Source organism: Coffea arabica, chromosome 5e (assembly GCF_036785885.1).
Source record: "Coffea arabica cultivar ET-39 chromosome 5e, Coffea Arabica ET-39 HiFi, whole genome shotgun sequence".
Taxonomy (NCBI): domain Eukaryota; kingdom Viridiplantae; phylum Streptophyta; class Magnoliopsida; order Gentianales; family Rubiaceae; genus Coffea; species Coffea arabica.
In genome coordinates, this window is record NC_092318.1 from 46,018,418 (window position 1) to 46,043,659 (window position 25,242).

Genomic DNA, 25,242 nt, shown 5'->3' on the forward strand with positions numbered 1-25,242 from the left:
TGTTAATACAATTAAATAATTAAAAGGGTTTTTATGTAATTCAACTAAAACACAAGTTGAATTCAATTGTACCCAGTGTTCAATTAGATATCGAACACTGTCACATGTTAAAATTACCCCTAACTTTAAATGTCTAAGAGGACATTTAAGTGATTATAAAAAAACCAAATTAGTTATAATGATTCATATTCAATACTCCAATTACACTTTAAATACTCTCACATTCCCAATATAGTCCCACCTTTGCGGTTGAAATCTTTGCCCTAAACTCATTCTTATATAGTATAAGGAAACAATCGTAGCTGTAAACTAGCCCGAATCTTGTCGGGTTACCAAAGCCCAAAATGTGAGAGCTCATGAAGGTCAGATATAACATCGTCTACACATATTGTTGGCGTTAGGTGAAGGCCCAATTGCACGGCAATCGTGGTGTAGGAAATGTAGACTTTAACAAACCCTCTTTCACTCCTGACGGACAGGGTTACGTGGCATGGTTGTTAAATCCAACCCAAACATCAGCCCAGCAAGGCCACAAGTTCATTGGGTTAGCGGTTCAACCACTGTTTTATTGGTCATTGAATTTGTGGTTGAACGGCTAATTTTGTAAGTTTAATCGATCCAACCAATAAGTCGTTGTCTAGTGAACGAATTCCTTCCTTAACCGGTTCAACTTCTAACTTAGTCTAGTCACAAATTTGCCCGGCTGAAGTGCTGTCCGTATTGTGTTAAACTATACACATTTAATTACCATAAGCACTCTTCAGCAGTGGATATGATTGAATTAAAAAAAAAAAACCTACCTTTTACGAGGAAGGCCAGATACAGTGGCCCAAAGAGGGTACTAATGCAGGATTTAAGCACGAGAGATTTTGATGTGTTCGAGATTTGCTTACATACTTAATAAGAGAAAAATGTAAAGAACAAATATTGCAGAGTTTCTAGACTACTTTGACAAGAATTCGGGATGGTAATGGGGACAGGTGGAATGGGGTGGAAGTGAGGGGAATTTTTCTCCCTCCGCATTAAATGGGGCCCCTGCCAACAAGAGGGGCCAATGCTGTTGAGGTTCGGTTCAATTATTATATTTTTTTAATTATTTGATGTATAATTACATTACATTATTTTACTCAAGGTAAAAGTAGTATATATGAATAAAACATTTTACATAAATTTAGTACAATATTATGATGTATTTTTACATAAAAAGTTTAAACATGTACTAACGACTGGACGGAATTGCACAACATGCAATAGTATTGAGCCCTTCCCACCCCCATCGCACCCCCACCTAAATTTTAATATTGTGTGTATGTGTGTGTGCATAATAAATACCATGCTATTGTTATTATATAATTATATTGTATCAAATGTGTGATGTGTTATGTTAGTATGATGATAAAATGATGTAATTTTTGCCAAAACTTCAAAAGGATGATTAATAAAACTATTATTAGATCTATATAAATTGAAAAAGTTAAATTCAACAAATAATAATAATGATAGTGGGGTGGGGCAAGTGCACTCGCGGGGGTAGTGAGGCGGGGGCGGGGGCGGGGGCGGGGGTTGGGGAAGTGGGGGATGGGGTGGGGGAAACTTTCTAAAACAGGCGATCCCTAACAAGAATGCATGCACAAGAGCCTTGTTTTAGCAGTCTCCAGTTCATAAATCTAGCTTTTATTCATTGAACCCTAGGATAAAAGCAAAATGAGGCAAGTCTCTTCTGTACATAGACTTATTTACTTATTTGCCCATTTACGTGTATCAATGTCATTAAAACCAAAAAAAAAAAAAAAAAAAAGAAATGTCCGACCTAACTATTGGTTTTGTCTCAATGAGCAGATGCTTGTATTGAGAAATTAGATCATTCACCATCAGATCTATACGTCATTTTTGGATGGTTCAATAATCTTGAGCATCTTGATAAGAACAAAAATTGCTAAATCAAATAGTTGAACTTTAGTTTTCGAGCAATTTTGGCATGTCACTTAATTCAATCATTGATTTTATAACACACCACCTTATTAAACAGAACAATCCGCTATATATAAAAAACAAGCATTCCTATATATAATTTTGTTGCATGGAGACCTAATAAGGCCAACCAAGATAACTATGCATCCAAAATTTTTTGTTCCACCAATAGACTTTGTCCCATTTAACTATTTTACTCATAAAAAATTTTGCAGCTCCTTTAGAGTACTTTTTTTTTTTTGGGCAAAGGAATCTATAGCCGTCATTCGAGAGTGCGTACTGAATAAACAGTGCCCTGTGCAATAATCCTTTAGAGTATTTTATCATTGATTTGATATAGAGCCATCCATTATGCTTGTTTACTATATCTATCTGAAATCTTGTATCCAACAAATGTCATTCTACCCTAATGGGAACATGTGACAAGAATATCGAAGAAAAAGACACGAATGGGGGTTTGGAGATTGGTTAGAAGTTAGAACTGATGTTTTGTAGTAACATTTTTCTTATAGTGCTATCATTGAAGAAGAAGGCAGTTGGAAGAAGCATGGCTTTGATCCATATGCGTAAATGCAACGGGTGGGTCGTTGACAGCCATAGCCGCAATTGCACAAAAGAAGAGATGAAAGCGGTGAGATCATATCAAATTGTCCCTTGTTTTGCGCTCCCATCGGTCTAAACGCAGCCACTGGATGAAGCAAGCCATGACACCAGACAAAAGCTAGAAAAGAGAATTCTGACAAGTCAACATGTAGGTGGGTTTTTGGTAAGGTTGACCTGCGTAAAATGGACCAATTTCGCATGGGGAAACTTGGTCACTCGTGACATAGTCATCAAGATTGTTCTATATAGGGAGATTCTAGTTGCGGTGAGCTCTCTCTCTCTCTATAACATAGGTCTCGTTTGGCACGTGAATTTTTTGAATGTTTGTCTAAAATTTTACTGTAACTTACTGTAGAAATTTTTTTAAAAAAAATTTGAAGTATATGTTTTTTTTGAATATTTTGAAATATATAGTTTAAAAATTTTGAAAAATTTTTTAAATTACTGTAACTAAAGTTTTTAAAAAACTTGTAGCAGACAAACTTGGCAAAAAACTCAAGTGCCAAATAGGGTCATAGTTTGACTATTGAAGCATTGATACGAGTTATATGTTTGTTGTCCGAAACTGGGGTAACTTTCTTATTTGGACTATGGAAAATGTTCCTTTGGGCACCTTGTTAAAATTCTTATATATGCATGATGTGGTTACCTCGTGCCACCTTGGTTACTCAAGTCCAACTAAATTAATTAGGTATTTTCTATTTTGGTGCACCATAAGTATGTGAAATATAACTATATAAGGAGTAGATTCACTTCAAATTTTAAACATTATTATTTAGGAAATTTTAGTAAAGAGATATTAAACTTTTCCGAACAACTAGCATCTAGATTCACCTCTTATCATGCGCATTTAGGATACACAATTAATAGAAGAACCCAATTAATTAATAAGATTTGGATAATTGCACTCACTGTCAATTGATTTTGTGTATACGTGACTGAACTGGATCGTTGCCCGGATACACATAACTCGGACTCTACACCATCGGGCTTGGCTTCGTAGAGTTGAGAAGACCAACTAAATTAAATAATAAGATTTTTGGCTGCCAATTGTAATTATCTTGACCTTATAATTTTTATGTCATAAAAAAAAAAAGCATGGGATTACTAAAAGAATGGATAAGTTGTACATTCAAGCGTGTCTTTAAACCGTGAATAAATCATGATGCAAAAATATTTAGAAAGATACAAACGTTATGGCATTAAAACAAGAAATTATGGCATTAAAATAAGAAACGTCACAGAAAGCACTAAGAGGGAAGCCCCCAATTGCTTGACGAATTGGTCAGGAAAAGAACAAGAATTGCTTTGTCATTGCCTTCTTTAAGACTCGGAAGTCAAGAGCATCATGTTAGTGGATTTCAGTGTCCATTTGTGACAAAGAGGAACTTTAATTGTCGAAGCGGTGCAAAATTGATTACTGAATTCATGTATGTATATCTGCCCATAGAGAATAAGCTTCAAAAATGGTTCTTCATTCAATAGCATTCATGCATGCGTCCTAAATTTCACAAGCCATAAAATGCAGGCAAGCTCTTACGTAGCAAAAATATAATACAAAATCTTGTACGTTTGGAAGTTTAGATACTCCCTCCGTCCCACTTTGATAGTCCTGTTTCCCTTTTTCATCTGTTCCAAATTGTAGTCCAGTTTTCAATTGAAGAATGTAGTTGTATTTTAATTTTTCTAAAATACTCTTATTCAATATAAGTTGTTGTTACTATAAATCTATCCCATTTAATGAGAGTTAATTCTTTTTTTACCATCAATTCAAGTTCCCATAAAGTTGTACTCTAATTAATGTGAGGGTATTTTAGAAAAATAGCTACCTAAATTGATTGTTCCAACAAAATTAACTATTTTTTCTTAAACTGTGTAAACAAAAAAATATCAGGACTATCAAAGTGGGACGGAGGGAGTACCATTTGTGTCTGTGCTTACGCGCTTAAAACTTCAAACCAATTCTTGCACCATATGGTCAACTATACAAAAATAGATTGGTTAAGTTCCCATGCAATTGCTACAAACCTAAAGTTAGGAAAATTCTTGCTATTATTTACAATTTTTTCGTAGAAAAATCATGTTCCTACAACATATGCTGTTTATTTGTTAAAACATTTGGTTTCTGATGACTCAACATTATTGTTTTCGTACAAGAGTTAGTGTACATGAACAAAATAATATTCCATACACTTAGTACACAACAATATAGCATAACCGTAACTCATACCATATAATAAACACATCAATAGCAGACAAACGGGCTATCGGTAATTGTACTTGTCCAAATTCACGGTGAATTTAGTCTCATAATTTTCATGTAAATGTACGTTCATAGTGATGAGCCATTCTTTTATCATTGCGCGTAAGCTTATTTATGTAGGTTTTATGGTTCATTATTGTGTGGAATAACGTCTTCAATTCTACAAGTAATCGAATCATGACTACCCTTTTCTTATGTGACACATGTAAACAAAAAAAAAAAGTCCAAAACATAGTCAATCTAAAAGCTTCATCTTCCTTGCAGAAATGTAGAAAAGGCCAACTTTATTTATTATAGTCATAGGGCAAATACATGTAGCAGTAGTAGTAGTATTTATACTTTCAAGATTGCTTTTGACTTTACCTGAAAACTATAAAACCATCCAACATTTTTGTCGGATACTAGACAGCAAATTAACAATAGCAGCCTTATCAAACACTTCAAACAATGTTGTAATAACTCCGCTTGAGCAAAGCCTCCGCTGACTCTTTTATTAACTTCCAAGCGGCACACACGTGGCGTTCTTCTGTGAGTGTGGCTCCCACTGCAAATCTCAGCATGTACACTTCACCAGCTACAGAGTGAGTCATGTAGAGTCGACCCGTTGAGTTAACTGAGTCCAGGAGTTTCTTGTTGAGAAGTTTGACGTAAAACGGGTCGGATTCTTTGAACGGGTTCAACCTAAAACACACCAGTGAAAAGGTTCTTGGCACGACTATCTCGAACCATGGGTCCGACTTGACAAACCCTTCAAACATCTTGGCCATTCGGACATCTGATCGAATGTGACTCTGAAGATTTGCGACACCATAGCTCCGCATAATGAGCCACAATCGGAGTGCTTTGAATCGTTTGCCGGTTCCGATTTGCCAATCCTTATAATCCACCACCGAACCCAACTCGCTGCGTTTGTTTTTCAAATACTCCGGATTTGTGTTGAGCGCCTTAACTAGCAAGTCGGGTTTCTTGACCCACAAGCAACTACAGTCCAAGTAACTGAGTAGCCACTTATGCGGGCTTAGACTCAGTGAATCAACTCGCTCGACTCCATCTAAATAGTGTCGGAACTCGGGACAAATGCATGCGCTGCCTCCGTAGGCTGCATCCACGTGAATCCACACCTCGTGCTCATTTGCCACCTCAGCGAGCTGACTCACTGGGTCGACGGCTGTGGTTGAAGTGGTCCCCACAGAAGCACAAAGAAAAAGTGGGACCAAGCCTGATGCCACGTCAGCTTCGATCACTCCACGTAGGACAACAGGGGATAAGGCAAAGTTGCTATCAGCGGACGCGGGAATTATTCTAATGTTGCATGGAAAAATACCAGCCAACTTGCAAGCTTTAGAATACGTAGAATGAGTCTGATCGGAGCAATAAACTACAAGCTTGCTGATTCCGGTGGCGCCGAGGCTCTTGAGAGCCCGGTCACGGGCGGCAACAAGGGCACAGAGGATGGCTTCACTGGTGGTTCCTTGAATGACACCACCGCCAGAGCCGGAAAACATGAAAGACTTGGGAAGTTTAAGCAGCTGAGCCAACCAATCCATCACAACCATCTCAAGCTCGGTGGCGGCCGGGGAGGCGAGCCAGTTGAACCCGACAGCGTTGAAGCAAGTGCAAAGCATCTCCCCGACGAACGCAGCTGAGCTCACGGTTGCGGGGAAGAATGCAAAGAAGTTAGGGCTTAACCAATGAGTCATTCCAGGGATTATGTCGTTTTGAATATCCCTGAGAATGTTGTCGAATGGTTCAGGCTTATACGGCGGTGTTTCGGGGAGACGGTTTCGGAGATATCCTGGCTCAACTTGGCTAAGAACTGGGTAGTTTTCAATGTTTTTGTAGTAATCAGCTATGAAGTCGACCATTTGGTGGGCTTGTCTTCTGAATTCCTCAGGGTCAAGTGGTTTAAATTCACCAACTACTTTTGATGAGGAAAAATAGACATTGTTTTCATGAAGACTGCCCATTGTTAGTTTTACTATGAGCAATGAATGAGAGGAATGGAGAAATACACATGTAGCCAGTTGTCTTAAATAGTAATACTCCATGGGATGTGATGAAGTTGATCTGCTGCGTTTGTACTGAAAGGTGGTTGGGGAAACTTTAAATGAATTAATGAGTTAGAGAAGTGTGTGTGTGTGTGTGTGTTTTATTTCTTTTTCCCTGTATGTGAGACAGATGTAATGCAGTTTTTTTTCTTTGGCAGGTTTGAGAGAGTTCTTATGAGGTGGTGCGGAAGAGGTTTAATTCATAGTCAAATATGTAATTGGCTTTTCACACCACATATTTAAGCTAGTTTGATCTTGAAGATGACGAGAGTATTAGCTACCATAAATGAGGGTATCAACTACTAACAACATAAATTATTATACTTCCCCCTTTGCATTTTGTAACTAGGAGTAAGGCTCTTTCATCTCATATCTTACATGTAGGGTTTTGGAATAAGGGGCACAAGGGTGAGAGCGATAAATTGATCATTTATCTAATACTCGTTGTTTATTGGGAAAAGGTTTTACTTTGTATTGGAAAATCCAATCTGCTCTATTGCACAAACATGCACGGCAACAAATGGAGAAATCTCTTGAGTTATGGAAAAGACTCCAAAATTCGTTAAGAGATAATGAAATGACAAAGCTTGAGTGGAAAGAAGAAGCAAGGAATGGTCTTCAAGTAATTTTTTGTTTTTGGGGTAAAGGCCAAGTAAAACTTACTTGTTTGGAAGGGGACTGGGAAAGAAGAAAAAAATAGATAGGAGGGCAGGGTGCTTAAACTTACCTGTTAGCAATTTTAGGGAAAATTTTATGTCCCACTAAGATAAAAAAAATTACCTTATTTTGTTCTTAAAGGGTTATAATGCATATAGGTGTAGATTCATCTCCCAAGATATATCCTTCTAATTTTCGTCATGAAGCTTGAGTTTTACCTGATATGAAACACTTGAAGTAAGAATGAGTAAACGTCACATATGGACATGTGCTATTGTTGGAAATAATTGAGTTTGGGCTAGGATTGACTCAGCTGATAAGGTTTGTTCGTTCCAATTTAAGGGAAGCTCGATTTCAAAACCTGCTACCCTACTACCACCGTCTATAACTCTATTATAGAGATATCCTTTCTTTCCATATTAAGCATGGTTTTTAAGTTTAAATTGCGTTTAAATTTGGCAGTAAAAGTAATTCTTGAATTCACATCCATATTTTCTTGAGTAGATTTAACGTTGTAAAGGTAATCAATATGAAAATTTTTAATTACTCTAGGACCCAATATAGATAAGGAAACAGAATTTTATGAATTAGAGTGGTTCAATGAGGAGTAAGTTTAAAATTTTCTAAACTATCTAAGCTTAATATGTTTTTTTTTTCTTTTTGAAGATTGAACACCCTCTCAATTATACGTGGCTCTGACGCTGACAAGAACTACCCTAAAAAAAATGGTCTTGAACAACCCCTTAGCTTAAAAATGGCCTTGAATTTTTTATTTTTTTTAGCGTTACGTTATCTTTCATAATAAATGAAAGAATCAAACTCTTTTTAACTTCCAGTTATACCTGGCAATTGGGCGGGTTGGGCGGATTTTGGGCGGGTTAATGTTGGGTTTTCGTTTAAATGGGTTACACCCAACCCGCCCAACTTTAGAGTGGGTTAATTTTGGGTTGGGTCATATTGGGTCATCTCAAACCCATGACCCAAATATGACCCAATATATTAATTAATAGATTTTGATACATAAACTCTCTCAAATACATTTTTACATACAAAAAAAAAAAAATTTCACACACATAAACACATTTTCACATAGATACACATAATTTTACACACTAAAACACTCATAGACACAAAAATATACTCACTTCTTAAGCTATTTTGAAATATGTTATTTTTACACATACAAACACATTACAATACACACTAATATACTTTCACAAATACACACACATACTAACTATTTAAACTATTTGGATGAACTCACTATTTTTTATACAAGTAAGGATTTTCAAACTGGGTATAACTTTGGTCCAAACTAAGAGATATTTTAAAACTCAAATTCTTATTTATTATTGCATGGGACACATGTCAATCAACTAAATAATGTAACAAGTGTAACGGAAAAAATTATAACAAAGAATCTCTTGTCAAATAATTAGCTTTCAATAAACCATATCTTTATAATTTCAACATTTAGCATAAAAATCTTTAGTGAAAGGATTAACAAAAATTTGGCTATTACTTCAATATTTAATCGCTCCATAAACGAATTTTTACAACACTTGTCTCAGAAATGTTTATTGATATATATTTGCCATAGGGACGACTCTCGGTCAACTAGTCATAGGCTGATGATTCTTGCTCTACAATAGCAGAGGTCAAATTACGTTTAAATGATAATTGCTAACCCCTTTACTAAACCATCAAAAAGTCCAACCAAAATACAGGGAACTTACTCCAAAAATTAACACTTTTTTTTTTTGCCCCGGGGTTTTTTTTTGGGGGGGGGGGGTGGTGGTGGTAACACTTTTGTACACAAGAATGTCTTTTTCCATGTGTCAACAGGATGGGTTATACTTGCATAAAAAACATACAAAGAGGGAAAAGTTGGGTAATGGGTGCCCAACACAAATACCCAAACCGCCCAAAATATATATGGGTTTTTATTACCCAACCCAAAATTTACCCAATACCCAACCTCTTAAATTAGTGGGTGGGTTGGATGGGTTGTTGGGTTTTGGGTATAATTGCCAGCTCTACTTCCAGTCATTGGTTGATACATTTATTGGAAACTCACAAGTCATAGTTAGTGCTATTATAGCAAGAACTCAAATAGTATATAGATATCATGAATAATTATAATCCATTTATAAGTGGAGTAAGTTTTTTATACACTATCAGGGCACAATTTTTTTTTTTTTTACAATAATAGGTTTAGATTATGTCACATAATATAAATTCGAATTTGAAATTCGTAAAAAGTTAATCCTTATAAGCGAGCACAAAATCGAACTTTCCTAAATATTTTTACACTAGGGAGATCAACACAAATGAGACAGGATCTTGTAAATACAAATAGATTAGTAGTATTTCTTTTTCTAGTGCAAAGGGAGACTTCGAGGTCCAAACCTCGGAGGAAAATGGAAAGGTAGGGGTTAAGTTTTCATGAACGTGATTTATGAAACAAAAAAATGTTCATATGTTGATTGCAATTTGCAAATAAGATGTCAAAACTTTGGAAGCATAAATTGAGAGACCGTGGGTTATTATGAAATTGGGCTTGCACTTGTATTGGGCCAATTGAAATTAAATTCAAACGCCGACGGGTTATGAATTTACGATTGTAGTTTTTGAGACCCATTTAGGTTGTTATGAATACCCTATTTAAAAGTTTATCAAAATAATTCCTGGTTGTCCTTGTACATTAGGTCAAAATAAAATTTTCATTTAGTGATCAAGCTCACCATCCAAAGACTAATTTATCCAATTTTTATGAGTTTAATGTACTAAAAAAAATATATACATCACATTCTAAAAAATATTATAATATTATTTTTAAAAATTTCCAAATAATCTTCAATCCAAACAGACTCGCATGCATTTAAAAATAGGCACTTTCATTGATCCTTTAAAAATGACAGAACTAATGAATGATTTTTTTTTTTTTTTTTTTGTCTAAGCTTTCGATTCTTTTTGAGTTTTTTTTCCCCTTCCCCTCGAGGACAAGCCAAATCTGATCTACGTGATTTGTGCTTTTTTCTACAATCAAAGTGTGAGATTTGAATCTGGTGCCCTGTGGTTATTTAGTTCAATCTCCTTATTAAATCAATTGAAATTATTGTATTATGTCTACTTTCACTATCTAATACTCTAATATCACAAATTATCTATAAAGAAATAAAAATGGGAAAAAAAAAGTTTACATAGAGCACGTGTACGAATTAACAAGTAAACGCACGTGTTCTAATGGGTCAAAACCTTATCCAAGTGGAAATTTGGGATTGGAAAGGTCAATAGAGGGCTGTAGACTTTTCTGTTCCAGATAGAAATTCTTGTATGGGATTTCTAATGAACGCATATTAATAACCTTAAATTTCATCTAACCTACTTATCATATATATATATATATACTAAAAATTATTATCTTTTCTTACATTTATATATACTAGTCTAAACACCCGTGCTATGCACGATAGATCATATTTTTGGAAGAAATTATAATCGAGAGAGGAATTTAAATAGAGTATGAAATGTATGTAATTGTTCTTATAATTTAGGGCACATGAAAGTGTAGTTAAAAAGTGAGATTTTGTAGCAATAGTTCAATATATGATAAAAACATCCCAATTATTTATAAATTACCACATTAATGGAAGTTGGATCCTGAAAAAAAAAAGTAGAAATCTATAGCATAAATTGAGTGACATATGGGTTCAATTAAATATAACTGAATATTTAATTTGATAAGTAAATGAAATACTTACAAATATTTTGTATTCGATTTGATAATCTTCTATGAATGTGAAAACATTCTTCATACCAATCAACTCTAAGTATGAATGCCAGTATTGGGGGTTTAATTAATTCTGCTGAATTTTGTGGAATCCGTACTATAAATGAAAATGCACGATTTTTGCATGAATTAATGCGTTCGTCGAACAATGTACCTCAATTTTCCTAACAATTAAGAGCATATGGAATTCAAAATTATCATTTGTTTGAGAAAGTTTGTAAATATATTGTATAAAAATATATATGTATAAATAATTTATACTTTCCCTTTTAAATCTTTAAGATAAGAATCATCACACCGAAATATGAATCATGTGTGTTTGTCTTGAAGAACGGGGTATAGATTACCACTGGAATCTCTAACTTGTATGTTAACATTGTATCTGTTAAGAAGAAAGTGTGATATACAATAAAAAAATGTAATTAAAATTAAAGATATATGAAAATAATTACCTGACAATAGTGTCAACTACGTCATTACAATAAATACATACCATTTTTGAAAAATGAGATTGATACAATTGTCCACAATTTTTGCATAACTCATGAAACATATTGTCTAAGTTAACGCTTTGAATGTAAGAAAGTATCCTAAAATATTTAACCTAAAACCATTCGAAAAACGTATAGATTACAATCATTAATTCAAAATAATATGTAGATAATTGTTCATCATATATCATATATATATATATAATAAAATTGTATTCTCATTCTTATCCCTTCATATTTTCTCTTTCCTACGTGGCTTAACGAGACGGCAAGTAGTTTCCTACGTGGCTTGCTCATTTTTTCTTATTTGTATATCAATTCTTATTTCCTATAAGACGTTTTAAATTTCAAAAGAATTGTTATCACTACAAGAAGTAGAAAAGTAACTAATTTCAAAAGGAACCATTAATAACAGAAGTCAATATCTGATGTTGGAAATAGGATTCTTAATAGGATTCTCATTCTAAATGCATTAATTAATTTTATTTCATTTAAAATAAATATTGCTATAGACATTGAGATAAATACATTAAGTTGCTTAGACTTCCTTTTTGTGAAATATCCAATTTATTTTAGTGCTAAAAGATCGAAATGCATAGTATAATTGTGTTTAGATGCATTTCACAACTATTAAAAAAATAGATATTTATTATGTTACAATTATTAGGTGTGTTTAAGAATTAGATATGAATATTTTGATCATAAAATATATAACTTCATCTTAATACCGGCAAAAAATTGACTCCTAGAGGTATAAAAGTGTCACAAGGACTTACATTCGAGGGTGCAAGTGTAATTAATCCAAAAAGATAATGCTTATTACCATTGGCCAAGGTAAAAGGTCACTACATAAGATGCTAATATACTACTTTACTCAAGACATAGTGCATAGCATGAAATTTATGTAAAATCTGTCATGATAACGCACTTTTATTTCCTATAAGAATTCTTAATATTATAAGATTCTTATTTCCTACACAAAGTTACGTATTTCAAGATAAACCTACTTTTAATGTTCTTAGCAATATCTCTTTATATCCTTATCAATTCTTATTTCTTATGTCTACACTACATATAGCCTCTAATATATTGATTTCAAGCATCAAATTCATGGTTAGGTATTTCCAGTGCAAGCGGTTGGCACATTAAAGCATCGAGTTTGGGTTTTCCACTCTTCTTGATTATCAGATACATTTTCTTTCAATACATATTTTTTTTAAAAAGGCATGTTGATCTTTAATTGTAAAAGTTTAGTAACATATCTTGAATTTTGTTTTTATTTTCTATTTGTTTTGTATGAAGACATAGGATTAGTCACATGTCTTGAATTTTGTTTTTTTTTGTTTTTATTTTCTGTTTGTTTTGTATGAAGACATAGGATTTAAACAAGTACTTTCAGCATTATTTTTGTACGATTTTTGCTAACATGTTTGTTAATTGAATTTGGTGATCAAATGCGTATTAAGTAATTCAAACAATTAGAGTTATTTGAATGGATTTTAAATCCTTCATCAGATTCCTCAATCCAAGCATAAGAGTTGATATTGAAATGCTAGAAATTTAATCTTGGGCGGTCACCTTAGGCTTAGATAAACAGGTATACTCTAAATACCGGTGACGTACTTGCGTTTAGAATAATCACAAAGAATTCCAGCGCCAATCTCCTTAACCTGAATTCCACTGTTTCTTTTCCTTTTTGTTCCCTTGGACTGATTTACAGTTCGATAGCTTAATCTCTTTGCATAATTTACTGATTATATCCCACGATGTTGAGATGTTGAAACTCCGTATTAAGTGTGGGGATAATCTGGCTGCAAAGAAAGAATCTAATACGTTATTAAACAAAGCCCAGTCGGCAAACTTGACAGGTTTTCATGATAAATTTGTGTGATGTGATTAGATCAACAATGAAACCGGTTTTTGTAAGTATTCTCAAAAAACAAATAGTAATAATGCTACTAATCACGTAGTGAAGTTACCGGATGAACAGCTAATACGCTAATGTTCGAAATCATGAATTTTTTTTCCCAAAAGAAAAGCTAAATTTAGGCATTATTATTTCTGGAATACTAAGTAAAGTATGTCATTGGAGTACTCTTGCTTTGGTTCAAGTTCATTGTTGTGCAGCTAAATTGCCTTGAACTAAATAAAATAGCCATCGTATTTGTATAGAGAAAATGATTTGTAACCTTTGATTTGTACTCGTAGTGTATGATTGAAATTGCAATCTTTGGAAGCTACGAGTCTTGCTTCCAATTATATGGGATCGTGTATTGTTACACACGGTCGGCAATCTTGCCAGCTATACATATGCGTATGCTGTATTAGCTTTGGGTTATCTTGGCGTGTAGATTTCACCCAAGGAAATGAGATATTTACTAAACAAACTAGAATTCGAAGAAGTTTAATTCTATCTAAGTCAAATCGATTTACGTAATTTTTATTGCACTTGGGATTTGGCATAAATCTAGATAATTTTGGTATAAACCATCAAATTAAGCGTAAGAAATTTTTTTTTTTTTCGATTGGGGGGTATCCTGGTCAATTGACCAGACTAATACCCCCAGGCTGGAAGAGCTCGCCCCAAGGATTCCAGCGCTCTACGGGAGAGAGTCGAACACGGGACCTTACTTCTGAAGAGGAGGCTACTGGACCGGTCGCATTAACCCCCGGGGACTCGTAAGAATTGATAAATTCAAATTTATATCTAACTACACGAATTTATATCAAAAGTTGTAAAAATTATACGATACGAACCTATTTGAATCGGACAGAACAGAATCTAGGAGATCCCCGATCTTTTCTTTTCTTTTCCTTCTACAGTCAGAAAATTGAATGTATGGTGAATTCAGGTACATCTTCTTTCCACTGCGTCTGCATTCCTTCCAGTTTGTACAGGCAGGCTCTTCTAGAATTGGACATCTAAATTCATTCATATGCAAGACAGTTTTTTTATCCTGTCTTAATAATCAAAAGTACGTCATGCTTACTTTTTCCATCAAATAATTTATTATTATATGCTAAATTATTTTAATTATTTATTAATTTTTTTATTATATGCTAAATTATTTTACTTATACAAATTAGGACATGTACAATGAATATAACTTCTAAATTTAGATTCTTATTTTTGTTGATGTAATTATATGTTTACAAAAATTAAGTTTCTACCATATATTAAAATGCAATCAAATATCAAATATATGTATATATGTGTGTGCATGAATGTGTGCGCATCAAATTCATGGTTAGGTATTTCTAGTGTAAGCGGTTGGCATATTAAAGCATCGATTTTGGATTTTCACTCCTCTTAATTATCAGGTACATCTTCTTTCAATACATATTTTTTTTAAAAAGGCATATTGATCTTCAATTGTAAGAGGTTAGTAACATATCTGAAATTTTTTGTTTGTTTTGTATGAAGACATAGGAATTGATTTAACATGCACGTTTTCAATCCCAAAATGTAATTGATTAAATGTTATATATTTTAATTGGTTCAATGACCACTTTGGGTAAAATAAATTTTTTACTGTCCCAAGTAGATAACTCTAAATAATTGAGTGATAAAATTATGCCACCTGCTCTTTGTAAGCAGAACATAACAAAACAATCAAGTTCCATTGAAAATTTGTCAAATGAAATTTCCATCGAATTTCTTTAATTGGTCACAGGCATCGAATCAGAAATAAGTTTTAAGGGAATCACACATGCAGTCATGCATGCGTCAGTACATTGAAATGGGTGCACCCATTCTGTGGATAGCCTTGGAGTCTTTCTTTTGACTCATTAATGCATGATAATTTATTACGACTTTATTATACCGAACTAAAGTAATGATGTGCTATATACAGTTTTCAATAGTCTTACAAAACAAGGATTGACTACGTATATAGTCTATTTGCATTTCCCTACAACGAGTCAATCATATTTATCCTCCATAGTTTTGAAAATTTATTTTGGTTCCTTTTGCGAAATTTATGTATGTTGGTGTTCAAGGGTCAACGCAACAAGATTTTCATGGGCATAATATATAGTCAACTAACTCTACAAATACAATTTACTATAAAATTATTACCCACTTTAATACATCAAATATCATAAAAAGTGTGGCTAATTAAATGTACAATATTTTATTTTAGCTCAAATTAACATTATTGTATCATTGCACATTTATATTTACACTTAATTTATTTAATGGTATTTATGTAGGAATCATGAATCAATCACGGGTTTTTAAAATTTCATTCAAGACACTATTGAATGAAATATTGGATTCATACAATATACCATTACCAGAGTGGACCTACGAGAATAATGGCAACAAGGCATGGAAAGCACTGATATCTTTATTAAATATTTGTTTAATATTTTCATATATATTGTTTATAAGTAATTAAGATAAGATTGTTATTAGCATTGATAGCACTGCTCCTCAAATTATTAAGGTTTTACATCCTTCAAAAACGTGAGAAGCTATACAGCAACTAATGTTCAAGAATTGAAAATTATTATCAGAAATATATCAAATAATGGCCGGTGTTCAAACAGAAGTACAATTAAAGTTACAAGTTACAATTATAGCACATTAGTTTTCACAATTAAAAATATTTATTATTTAAATTGACTGCTTAGATCTTTTCATTTCTCTAGGGATTGGTTTACCCTTCCAAAGTGACAATTCCGAAGGTTGATTTCAATAGTTAACTGTACTACAAAGCATGTCCCAAATGTCAGAGAAAAGTGACATTTGAAGGATCTAATTTTGTGTGCAATGCTTGCAATCAAAATGTGGAGTATCCTAAATTGAGGTATGTCATATGTGTTAACCTTTTTATCATTTTAATTGTTACAATATCTACATAAACATAACTTTTAGAATATGTGTATTTATACATATATATGTTAAAAGTTTTGGCAAATGATGCAACCGGTAGTGCTTGGTTTATTATAGTTGATCAAGAAGCTGAAAGAATAATAGAACACAAACTTTCTTTTGTTCTTGAAGAATTTAACAAGGTAAACTTATATCTAATGTTTAAAAATATTTTTAATAATAGTAGACAATCCGACACTTATCTTAGCCGTTGAATATTCTAACAAAAAAAAATCTATTATGCATTCCATTTTCAGGAAGGATTTAGCAATGAAATCGTGTCATCAATTATAAATAAGATCACGTGGAAATCTTTTGTGTTCCAAATCAAGTTGAACAATTACAATTTGGAATAAGGTAGTAATAAATTTATAGTGACTAGATGGTTCCACTGTGATTTCGGGAGGGAAACGCATTTCATGCTTTCACAGGTAATGTGCAATAAATTTCTCTTATATTTCACATATTATATCTCACATAATATTTTTGCCTTCAATTTTGATAAATCATTATCAGATTGGTGGAACCGACAACCAATACCAACCTGAAGCATCTTCTTCCCAAATCCCAATTAGTATAACAGATGATTCTAATCAACAACATTTCAATACACTTCATATGAATCATTCATCAGAGGGTTCAACAAAAATCACAGAGAAAGAGAATCCTCATAAAAAGATTTGCATGAGAAGGTAGATTTAATATACTATTTTACTTTTTTAAATTATAATCTTTACGTATTGTTATACACAATCTTGAATGCGATAAGTCATTTTTTTCCAGTACTTAGTTATCCTGCTTTGCTATCATGCAGCGATAATGGAAAATCAATAAATGCTGATTTGCATGGACAGATCGAGGAAAATGTTCAAATAGAAGAAAAACAAAAAAAAGTTTCTGAAGAATAGAATATTATTTGATATTATTTACTGCACTTTTTATTTATTTTCAAGTTTTTGAATGTTATGGTATTGTTGAATGCCATTTTTTCTATTTTTGAATTATTATTCACTGAATTAGATGTTCAAATTTATATTATAAGAATACTTTATATTACAATACGCACATAGTAATATACTTAAGACAAGTTATAATAGATTATATATTAAATTTGTATTTTATACCGACATTTTTATAAAATTAACTAAATAGTTTATTATTTTTCGATGATTCCCGTTCAACGAACGAGTACAAAACTAGTTAATTAATTAATTAAGAGAATAGATGTGATTGTAAATTAAGTTGAGGGTTAAGATCGATATCAGAAAAAAGTTGAAAGAAATGGTAAATTGCGGTTTTTGGTGAAATTATTTTTTGTTATCTCTTATTACTAGGTTGGAGGAGTTTTAATCGAAGTGTAATTGCTAATTGGAGGAGTATTAATTGGAGTGGTAAGGTATGTGAAGAGAGAAGTGTTAGTTGGAGTAGAATTCTTGTTTGATGGAAACATGATTGTGTGTTTCAAACGTGAACATGATATATTTTATGAAATAAATTAAACATGAAATGCTAGAAAAATGGAATTGAGAGTGGAGGCTTATTGCTAGAAATCCTTTCTCAAATTTATATAGATATAGATTTTTAATTAATCTTACCTTTTCCAAAATCTAATATCTAAAGTAAATTTTAACGAGCGTTCATTGTGCACCCATTAATTAGACATACTGTACTAAAAAAGGAGAAGTAACAAAACCAAGCTAATCTCTCCTTATCGAATCGTACTAATTATGTGCTTAAATGAGCTTATTTTATACCATATTTTACGTCAATTCATGACAATTGTAACTATGTATTGTAGTCGGTACATAAGGAGCATTGGACTCACAAAATTTGATACTTCCACCTAACTAGAGTTTTTTGTGCCGAGTGATGTGATAACATGGGCATTTTTAATTAGCAATGGCCAGATCGACACCCGCTCATTGACGACCTGTCATATGATAAAAGAAAAAAATAAAAGAATTCAGTGATAACTTGTACACAATGTAGATTGGATGAACGAGTATATACCTAGTCTTTCTCTTTCAATTATCTGATAATTCAAGATTGGGTCTCCTAAGTTGAGTTCTGTCTAGTTTAAATTGGTTGATGTAACTTTTATAATTTTTCGTATAAACTCATATAATTTGAGTATAAATTTAAATTTGTCAATTCGTACAATTAAGTTGGTGTAAATTTCACAATTATACCAAACTATATGAATTTACGCCAAATGTGATAAGAATTATGAGACTCAATCGATTTGAATTGAACATAACTCAACTTATTCTCAAATCCATAATTTAGATGTTTCCAATTTATGACCCTAACATGAATAACATAATACGTCTTCACACCATGGCCATCAGTATCCTCCCAAAAACTGGAAACTAAGGAATCCTTAGACATGCACCACTTCTAGTTCTAGCCCAAGATTCCTCCAAGTATGACTTCTGTGGTTTCTTTCCATAGTATCAACGATTCCACACAAGAATCTCGCGGCTCATGTATATAAATGGTCCTGCGAGTCCTGCAATAGTCCAACACGTCTCTCCATTCATTCATATCACACAAGGTTTGCTCAATTTCCCCTCAATTTCTCCTCTCCCTTATTTCCCCTTCTGCGCCAAAGGGTACCGTCGGACTGATCTTTTAGTTTCTTTTACTCTCTCAATTTTGGGTTTTGAGTGTATATGATAACTCTTCTTGTTGAACGATGAGATAGCATGAAATTCTTGCGTCAAAGTTTTATTTTGGTTTGTTGCTTTTCTTATCCTAATTCCATGCTGGATTGAATAAAAACAGAATAAGGGTAGCTTTTTTCTTCACCATTTGCTCCAAAATAACTGAAGAGTTCAATTGTTTTTCCATCTTTTTGTCTGTATCAGAACATTCTAATGTCACTGTCATCACAGCATGAACTGCTTTTAGGGGTTTTGCAGAATTCATGTCGTTTTTTTGTTATGAATTGCTTCTTTAGGTTTACGTAGCACATAACTTTCAAGGAGCTTTCTGAGGGTGCTCAGCAGAAATGGATACAGATAATGGAAGTGGAGGTGGTCCAGTTAGGCTTGAGGTCTGTTGGTAATACTCGATTTTCAATGTCCTATTAATATTTTATTTCACATGTTAATTTCTTTTTCTCCCTTTGGCAGGGAAAATTTGCTGCAATGGCAGTCTGTTGGCTTCTTGGAAATGGCTGCTTGTTTTCTTGGAATAGTATGCTGACAATAGAGGATTATTATGTCTACTTATTTCCGGTAATCGCATATGTCATTGAAGAATCTGTTGGTTGTCAATGTTAATTTCTAACCCGACTTGAAGCTTTTCCTTAATTGATACTTATTTTTGTAGATGTTTCTATCTTTTAGAATTACATGTATAAAGGGCATTCTCCTGATCGCCATATTAGCTTCTTCCTCAATCGGAGTACCCTATAGCCAGATCATTCCTGGAAAAAAACATTGACATTTTGCCTACTTCATTATAGTGCAAAAGTTTTTGTTCTTTAAGGAAGGCTTTTCACTAATTGAATCCCTGAAATTGATCCAATCATATGTATCTTTGGATGTTTAATGGAATTACCTTGTCTTGGATTTTGCCATGTTCTGTTACAACAATAAACACCTCATGAAACTGCTAATTTTACTGCCTTGTCGGCTTAAAAGTTTGTCAATCATAATCCATGAGTTTTGCTTTAATTTCTCGGTGTTGTATGGTTAATTTTCATTCATTGTTTGACATAGTGACAGCACCAACTAAACTTCTTTACTCTTTCCAATCCTCGACTGAAAGTAAGATACTGGCTTTGTGTTCTACTCTGCTTTTCTTCAGTTATTAATCAGATATCTTTTGATTTTCCTCAAAAGCTAGTTCATGTCGTAATGTTTTTCAACCAGCATTTTAAGAGAAACATTTCATAAAGAAAGGTATCTCTATTAAGAATGCAGAAGTAGCATACCATGTGGACTAAACATTATGCAGACCTAAACTGTAATATCAGTTGTTAGCACAAACAAATGCAAGACAATATTACCTTGTGAATGATGGACAATACCTAAAGCAGCAAACCCCAACTTATTCACTCAAAGGTCTTCAGAGAAACAAGTTATTCCTAGTCTTTTAATGTTTTCATGCCATTCTTGGAATAATCCATATTAATAAGACAGCAATCAGATTCCAACTTCAATTAGGAAAATCAAACATGGGTCTCATAACCCCAGTTGTCAGATGGCACGGTTTGTGGTTGTACTCATTGGAGGCATGAGCATTTGTAGTTGACCAAGTGAATGTTTTCTTCTCTGCAGAGTTACCATCCCTCAAGGGTTCTTACTCTTGTATATCAGCCATTTGCACTAGGAACCCTGGCAGTGCTAGCATACAATGAGGCAAAGATCAATACAAGAAAGAGAAATCTTTTTGGATACAGTCTTTTCTTTGTTAGCACGCTTTTAGTACTCGTTGTAAGTATTATTCTCTTTCTATTCATTCTGTTGGATTTAATGTTAAGCTTTACATTATACGTGAAAGAATGTAATTTTTAGGCAAGTGCACTTACTTGTATCATATACATAATTTCACCATAGCTCTTGGAAAAAAAAATGTGTCTTTTAGTAGAAGACATTTACTGGTTTCAGTTATTTCCAGTTCCCCCATTATCCATTATACAGCATATCAACAGTATTTGAGATTAATTTGATTTTTACGTTCAATTGCTCCAATAGCTGGATTTAGCCACATCTGGAAGGGGTGGAATTGGAACATTTATTGGAATTTGTGTTGTCAGCGGTGCTTTTGGAATCGCTGATGCTCATGTTCAGGGTGGAATGGTTGGAGATCTCTCATTCATGCTACCAGAGTTCATTCAGGTTAGTTCTCTTTTCTCGTGTTCTGCTGTATCTGAATAGTTCTTTCTTCTGGAATCTTTGTATGACATTCTTTAATTTGATTGCTTTAGTCTTTTCTGGCAGGGTTAGCTGCATCAGGCGCACTAACATCCGCTTTGAGGTTGATTACCAAAGCGGCATTTGAAAATTCCAAGGATGGCCTGCGAAAGGGAGCCAGTAAGTTATGATTTCCCTTTTCTGTGGTTAGTCTTTTCTGATTGTGTTATTTTGTTCATATAATCAAGCCTACAGTTGACAAATAACTGCAGTTCTATTCTTTGCTGTTTCAACATTCTTTGAGCTTCTCTGTGTCCTTCTTTACGCATTTGTCTTCCCCAAGCTACCAATCGTGAAGTACTATCGTTCTAAGGCAGCCTCAGAGGGATCAAAAACTGTTTCTGCTGACCTTGCTGCAGGCGGAATTCATAGGCAGCCTGAACAAGTATAGCTCTTTTAATGTATTAGTGAATTCAAGATCTCGGTAGTGACTTTATCAATCTTCTTTATCACCATTTCAGGTTGGTCAAGATCCTAAACAGCCCGAAAGATTGAGCAACAAACAACTACTAGTTCAGAACATTGATTATGCATTAGATATGTTTCTGATATACGTTCTAACACTCTCTATATTCCCTGGATTTTTATCCGAGGATACTGGATCACACAGCTTGGGAAGCTGGTAAGTCTGCTTGACCACAGCTGCTTGGTTTTTTTTTTTTTTGGTGCTTTCTCACTCATGAACGTGGAACAGAGCTGTTGCAACTGTCTTGTATTTTTCGTCTGTGAACTTCTGTTGTTATCTAGACCAAACTGAGGACTTTGTGAAATATGTCATTCCAGGTATGCCCTTGTCTTGATTGCAATGTATAATGTCTGGGATCTCATAGGTAGATGTATACCACTTTGGAAACGCATAAAGCTGGAATCGCGTCGGGGACTTACAACAGCAATTCTCTCTAGATTCTTGCTCATTCCTGCCTTCTATTTCACAGCTAAGTATGGTGATCAGGGCTGGATGATAATGCTTACCTCTTTTCTGGGGTTAAGTAATGGCTACCTTACAGTGTGTGTCCTTACTTCTGCCCCAAAGGGATACAAGGTATGTTTGGATTTAACATATTTATTTTAACTAATCTTCCTAGCATCCGCACAGTATTCTTATAGAACTTTTGGCAATCTGATTTTTGCAGGGACCAGAACAGAATGCCTTGGGAAATATACTAGTATTGTTTCTCCTAGGAGGTATATTTGCAGGGGTTACTCTTGATTGGTTATGGCTCATAGGCAAAGGCTGGTGAGCATTGTCACTAATAGTTTTTCAGTTTTTCCTACAATCTGCTCCTCAAGTTAGGTATAATAGGGTGAGCCATTCCTAGTATTGTTTCTCCTTTGATGTTAGGTGAATTTTATTGCCATAGCAATCAATTTATACATAAGCTCCTTAGATAGTTGGGGAAAAATATGACTCCAAGAAATCTTAAGGCTTACAGAGCAGGGTCTTTTGCTTTCACACCCTGTTCGCACTTTTATGTTCTTGGTTGTTTTTTTGATCAGCTGTTCAGTCAAAACTTTGCATTAGCCAATTGATATCCTTGTGTTTCTCAAGAATGGCTGAAAGATATTTGAACTGCTTGCTGAAATTTTTGCTACTGATTCTATGTTGTATATCTTCCTGACCTGAATAATCATGGGATATAAATAACTTAATGTGACAACAGGAGTTACAATAATTAACCTCCTCAATTAAGTAGTCATATTCATGATATGTTTGCTTTAATGCAGGCCAAAGAGATCAAAAACTTCCACCGTCTCTTAATGAAGTTAACATCACTTTTTAGGCCAATTAGTGTAATGAATTTAAAGTAGACATACTTTGGCATATTTTGCTTCTGGTATGGAGGTTCTCCTGCAGACGGGATCCTTTGTCCAATATTTGTGTCCACTTTTCTGTCCAATACAAAACTACGCAGTTTCACTTATTATATCTGCTGAGTCATGACAACTGAAAATCTAAGTAGTTAGTTAAAAAAATAAAAATAAAAAAAAAAGATAAGCAAAAGAATAAATTGCCACATCTGGTTTTAGAGGCAGCTTATTAAGCTACATCAAGGCTGCACAATACACATATTTAGATACTTAATCACATTTAATTAAATACATGCACCGACAGTAATTATGTGTTATAGAAAATCCCAAAGTTTAAAAACTGGGTTTAGCTACCAAGTGTACATTTTATTTGTCTTAATGGAATTGACTAATTGTTAATATCCCAAGAAAGCTCTCCTCCCTCTGTCTCACCATTGTTTATGCTTCTTGCATCAAACTCATAAAGGAAATGTTAGGTTAAAAAAAAATGCCATTCTATACCCTAATATCTTTTTCCTTGCAAGGTGCAGTATTTTAATTATACTTATTGGATTTGCCTTTCTTTGATGGGAATAAAACTATAGGGATGGTATGTGCTTTTCTTGAATTTCTCAGAGACAGAATAACTGTTTTTTTTTTTTTTTGGTCTAAAAGGAGAAATACATCATGTCCAAAACCAAATAATAACAGGACATTTACAGTCTAACATCATTAGATTTTTGTAATTTGGGTTCCAAAATTGTTTCTGGTATGTGAAAGAAATACCAAATTTATGCAAAGAAATTTGTAATATAATACTCGAAGAACTTATTCATGAATGAAAGTGAAATGTTACCAACATTTGGGTCTTTAATTTAAGACTCCAAATTTTGCTGGTAAAGAGATGCAAAGTTTTTAGTCTTTTGATGGGAATTAATTTTGTAACGAAAATTGACAAAGAGCAATGTATTTTTGAAAATGGGCCATTGTATTTGCTTTTGGTCCGCAAAATTTGAAGCCCAATTTATCTTCACGCCATCTCCAATGCTTTTATATCTAGAAAACCAATCTAGAAAGAGTAAATCTTATATAAACTGATAATGTATATATTGTCACGGTTGGATGCATGACACATGAACAAAATTTGGATTTCAAATTTAAATTCAGATAAATTATCATGCATCTAATAGATAATCTAGAAAACCAACGTAGATAATCAATCAAGTAGAAAGATGCTTAAGTGCATTTGAATTAGTTTTAAGCGCTTCCCTTTTTTTTTTATCTGGATAATTAGTAAATTTTTTAAATGATTTAATCACCAAACTAACTGTTTATAGACCAAATGGTACATTTCTTTCTTTTTGAAATGATTCAATCACCAAACTTTGGTTTTGTAGACCAAACGGATCTTATTTGATCTATTATTCTGATTTTCATTTTACTATGTAAATAAAACAACTCAGATATCACCTTTTAAATCCCAAAAATAGCCTTCAATATAAAGTTTATGACAGTTGCATTTAGAGATAAACACAGTTGAATTTGTTTTTTTGGAGGTTTTGTTTAGTTTAATTAACTCCCAATAATCCTCATCTTTTTTTAAGTACATCAATATAATGGTTGGGTCAGCCACTAGTTTCAATTACAGTAGATGGATTTGCCACAAAAACTAAAACTAATTTGAACAAAAACGACCAAAGCAAAAGAAAACACAAGATGCTAAACATGCAATATGGCGACAAACATCCAACCGAGATTCTCTCCCCAAATTACGTGTGAAGGATTACTATTTTATAGAGAAAAAATTATTTAATTATTTGATCCAATTTT

The 25,242-nt window shown here is 33.4% G+C and overlaps 2 protein-coding genes across 2 annotated transcripts; one reads left to right on the forward strand and one right to left on the reverse strand.

Moving 5' to 3' along the window:
* Positions 1-5,104: 5,104 nt before the first annotated feature.
* On the reverse strand, positions 5,105-6,951 carry LOC140006608 (tryptophan decarboxylase TDC2-like). Its single transcript, XM_072048781.1, has one exon. It carries the CDS (start codon positions 6,883-6,885, stop codon positions 5,278-5,280), a length of 1,608 nt encoding a protein of 535 aa, XP_071904882.1. The 5' UTR covers positions 6,886-6,951; the 3' UTR covers positions 5,105-5,277.
* A 12,013-nt stretch (positions 6,952-18,964) lies between these two features.
* Positions 18,965-23,220, forward strand: LOC113687725 (equilibrative nucleotide transporter 3). The gene is made up of 10 exons (XM_027205265.2): positions 18,965-19,256; positions 19,662-19,757; positions 19,837-19,941; positions 20,989-21,144; positions 21,406-21,549; positions 21,639-21,744; positions 21,837-22,009; positions 22,086-22,246; positions 22,408-22,666; positions 22,758-23,220. The coding sequence occupies exons 2-10, from the start codon at positions 19,713-19,715 to the stop codon at positions 22,863-22,865; spliced, it is 1,257 nt and encodes a 418-aa protein (XP_027061066.1). The 5' UTR covers positions 18,965-19,256; positions 19,662-19,712; the 3' UTR covers positions 22,866-23,220.
* The last annotated feature ends 2,022 nt before the right edge of the window (positions 23,221-25,242 follow it).

Coding starts and splice junctions, on each gene's coding strand:
- LOC140006608 (XM_072048781.1), bottom strand. CDS start 6,885: ATGGAGTATTACTATTTAAGACAACTGGCTACATGTGTATTTCTCCAT.
- LOC113687725 (XM_027205265.2), top strand. CDS start 19,713: ATGGATACAGATAATGGAAGTGGAGGTGGTCCAGTTAGGCTTGAG. Junction 19,758..19,836: donor GTGGTCCAGTTAGGCTTGAG/GTCTGTTGGTAA, acceptor TCCCTTTGGCAG/GGAAAATTTGCTGCAATGGC. Junction 19,942..20,988: donor ATTATGTCTACTTATTTCCG/GTAATCGCATAT, acceptor TCTTCTCTGCAG/AGTTACCATCCCTCAAGGGT.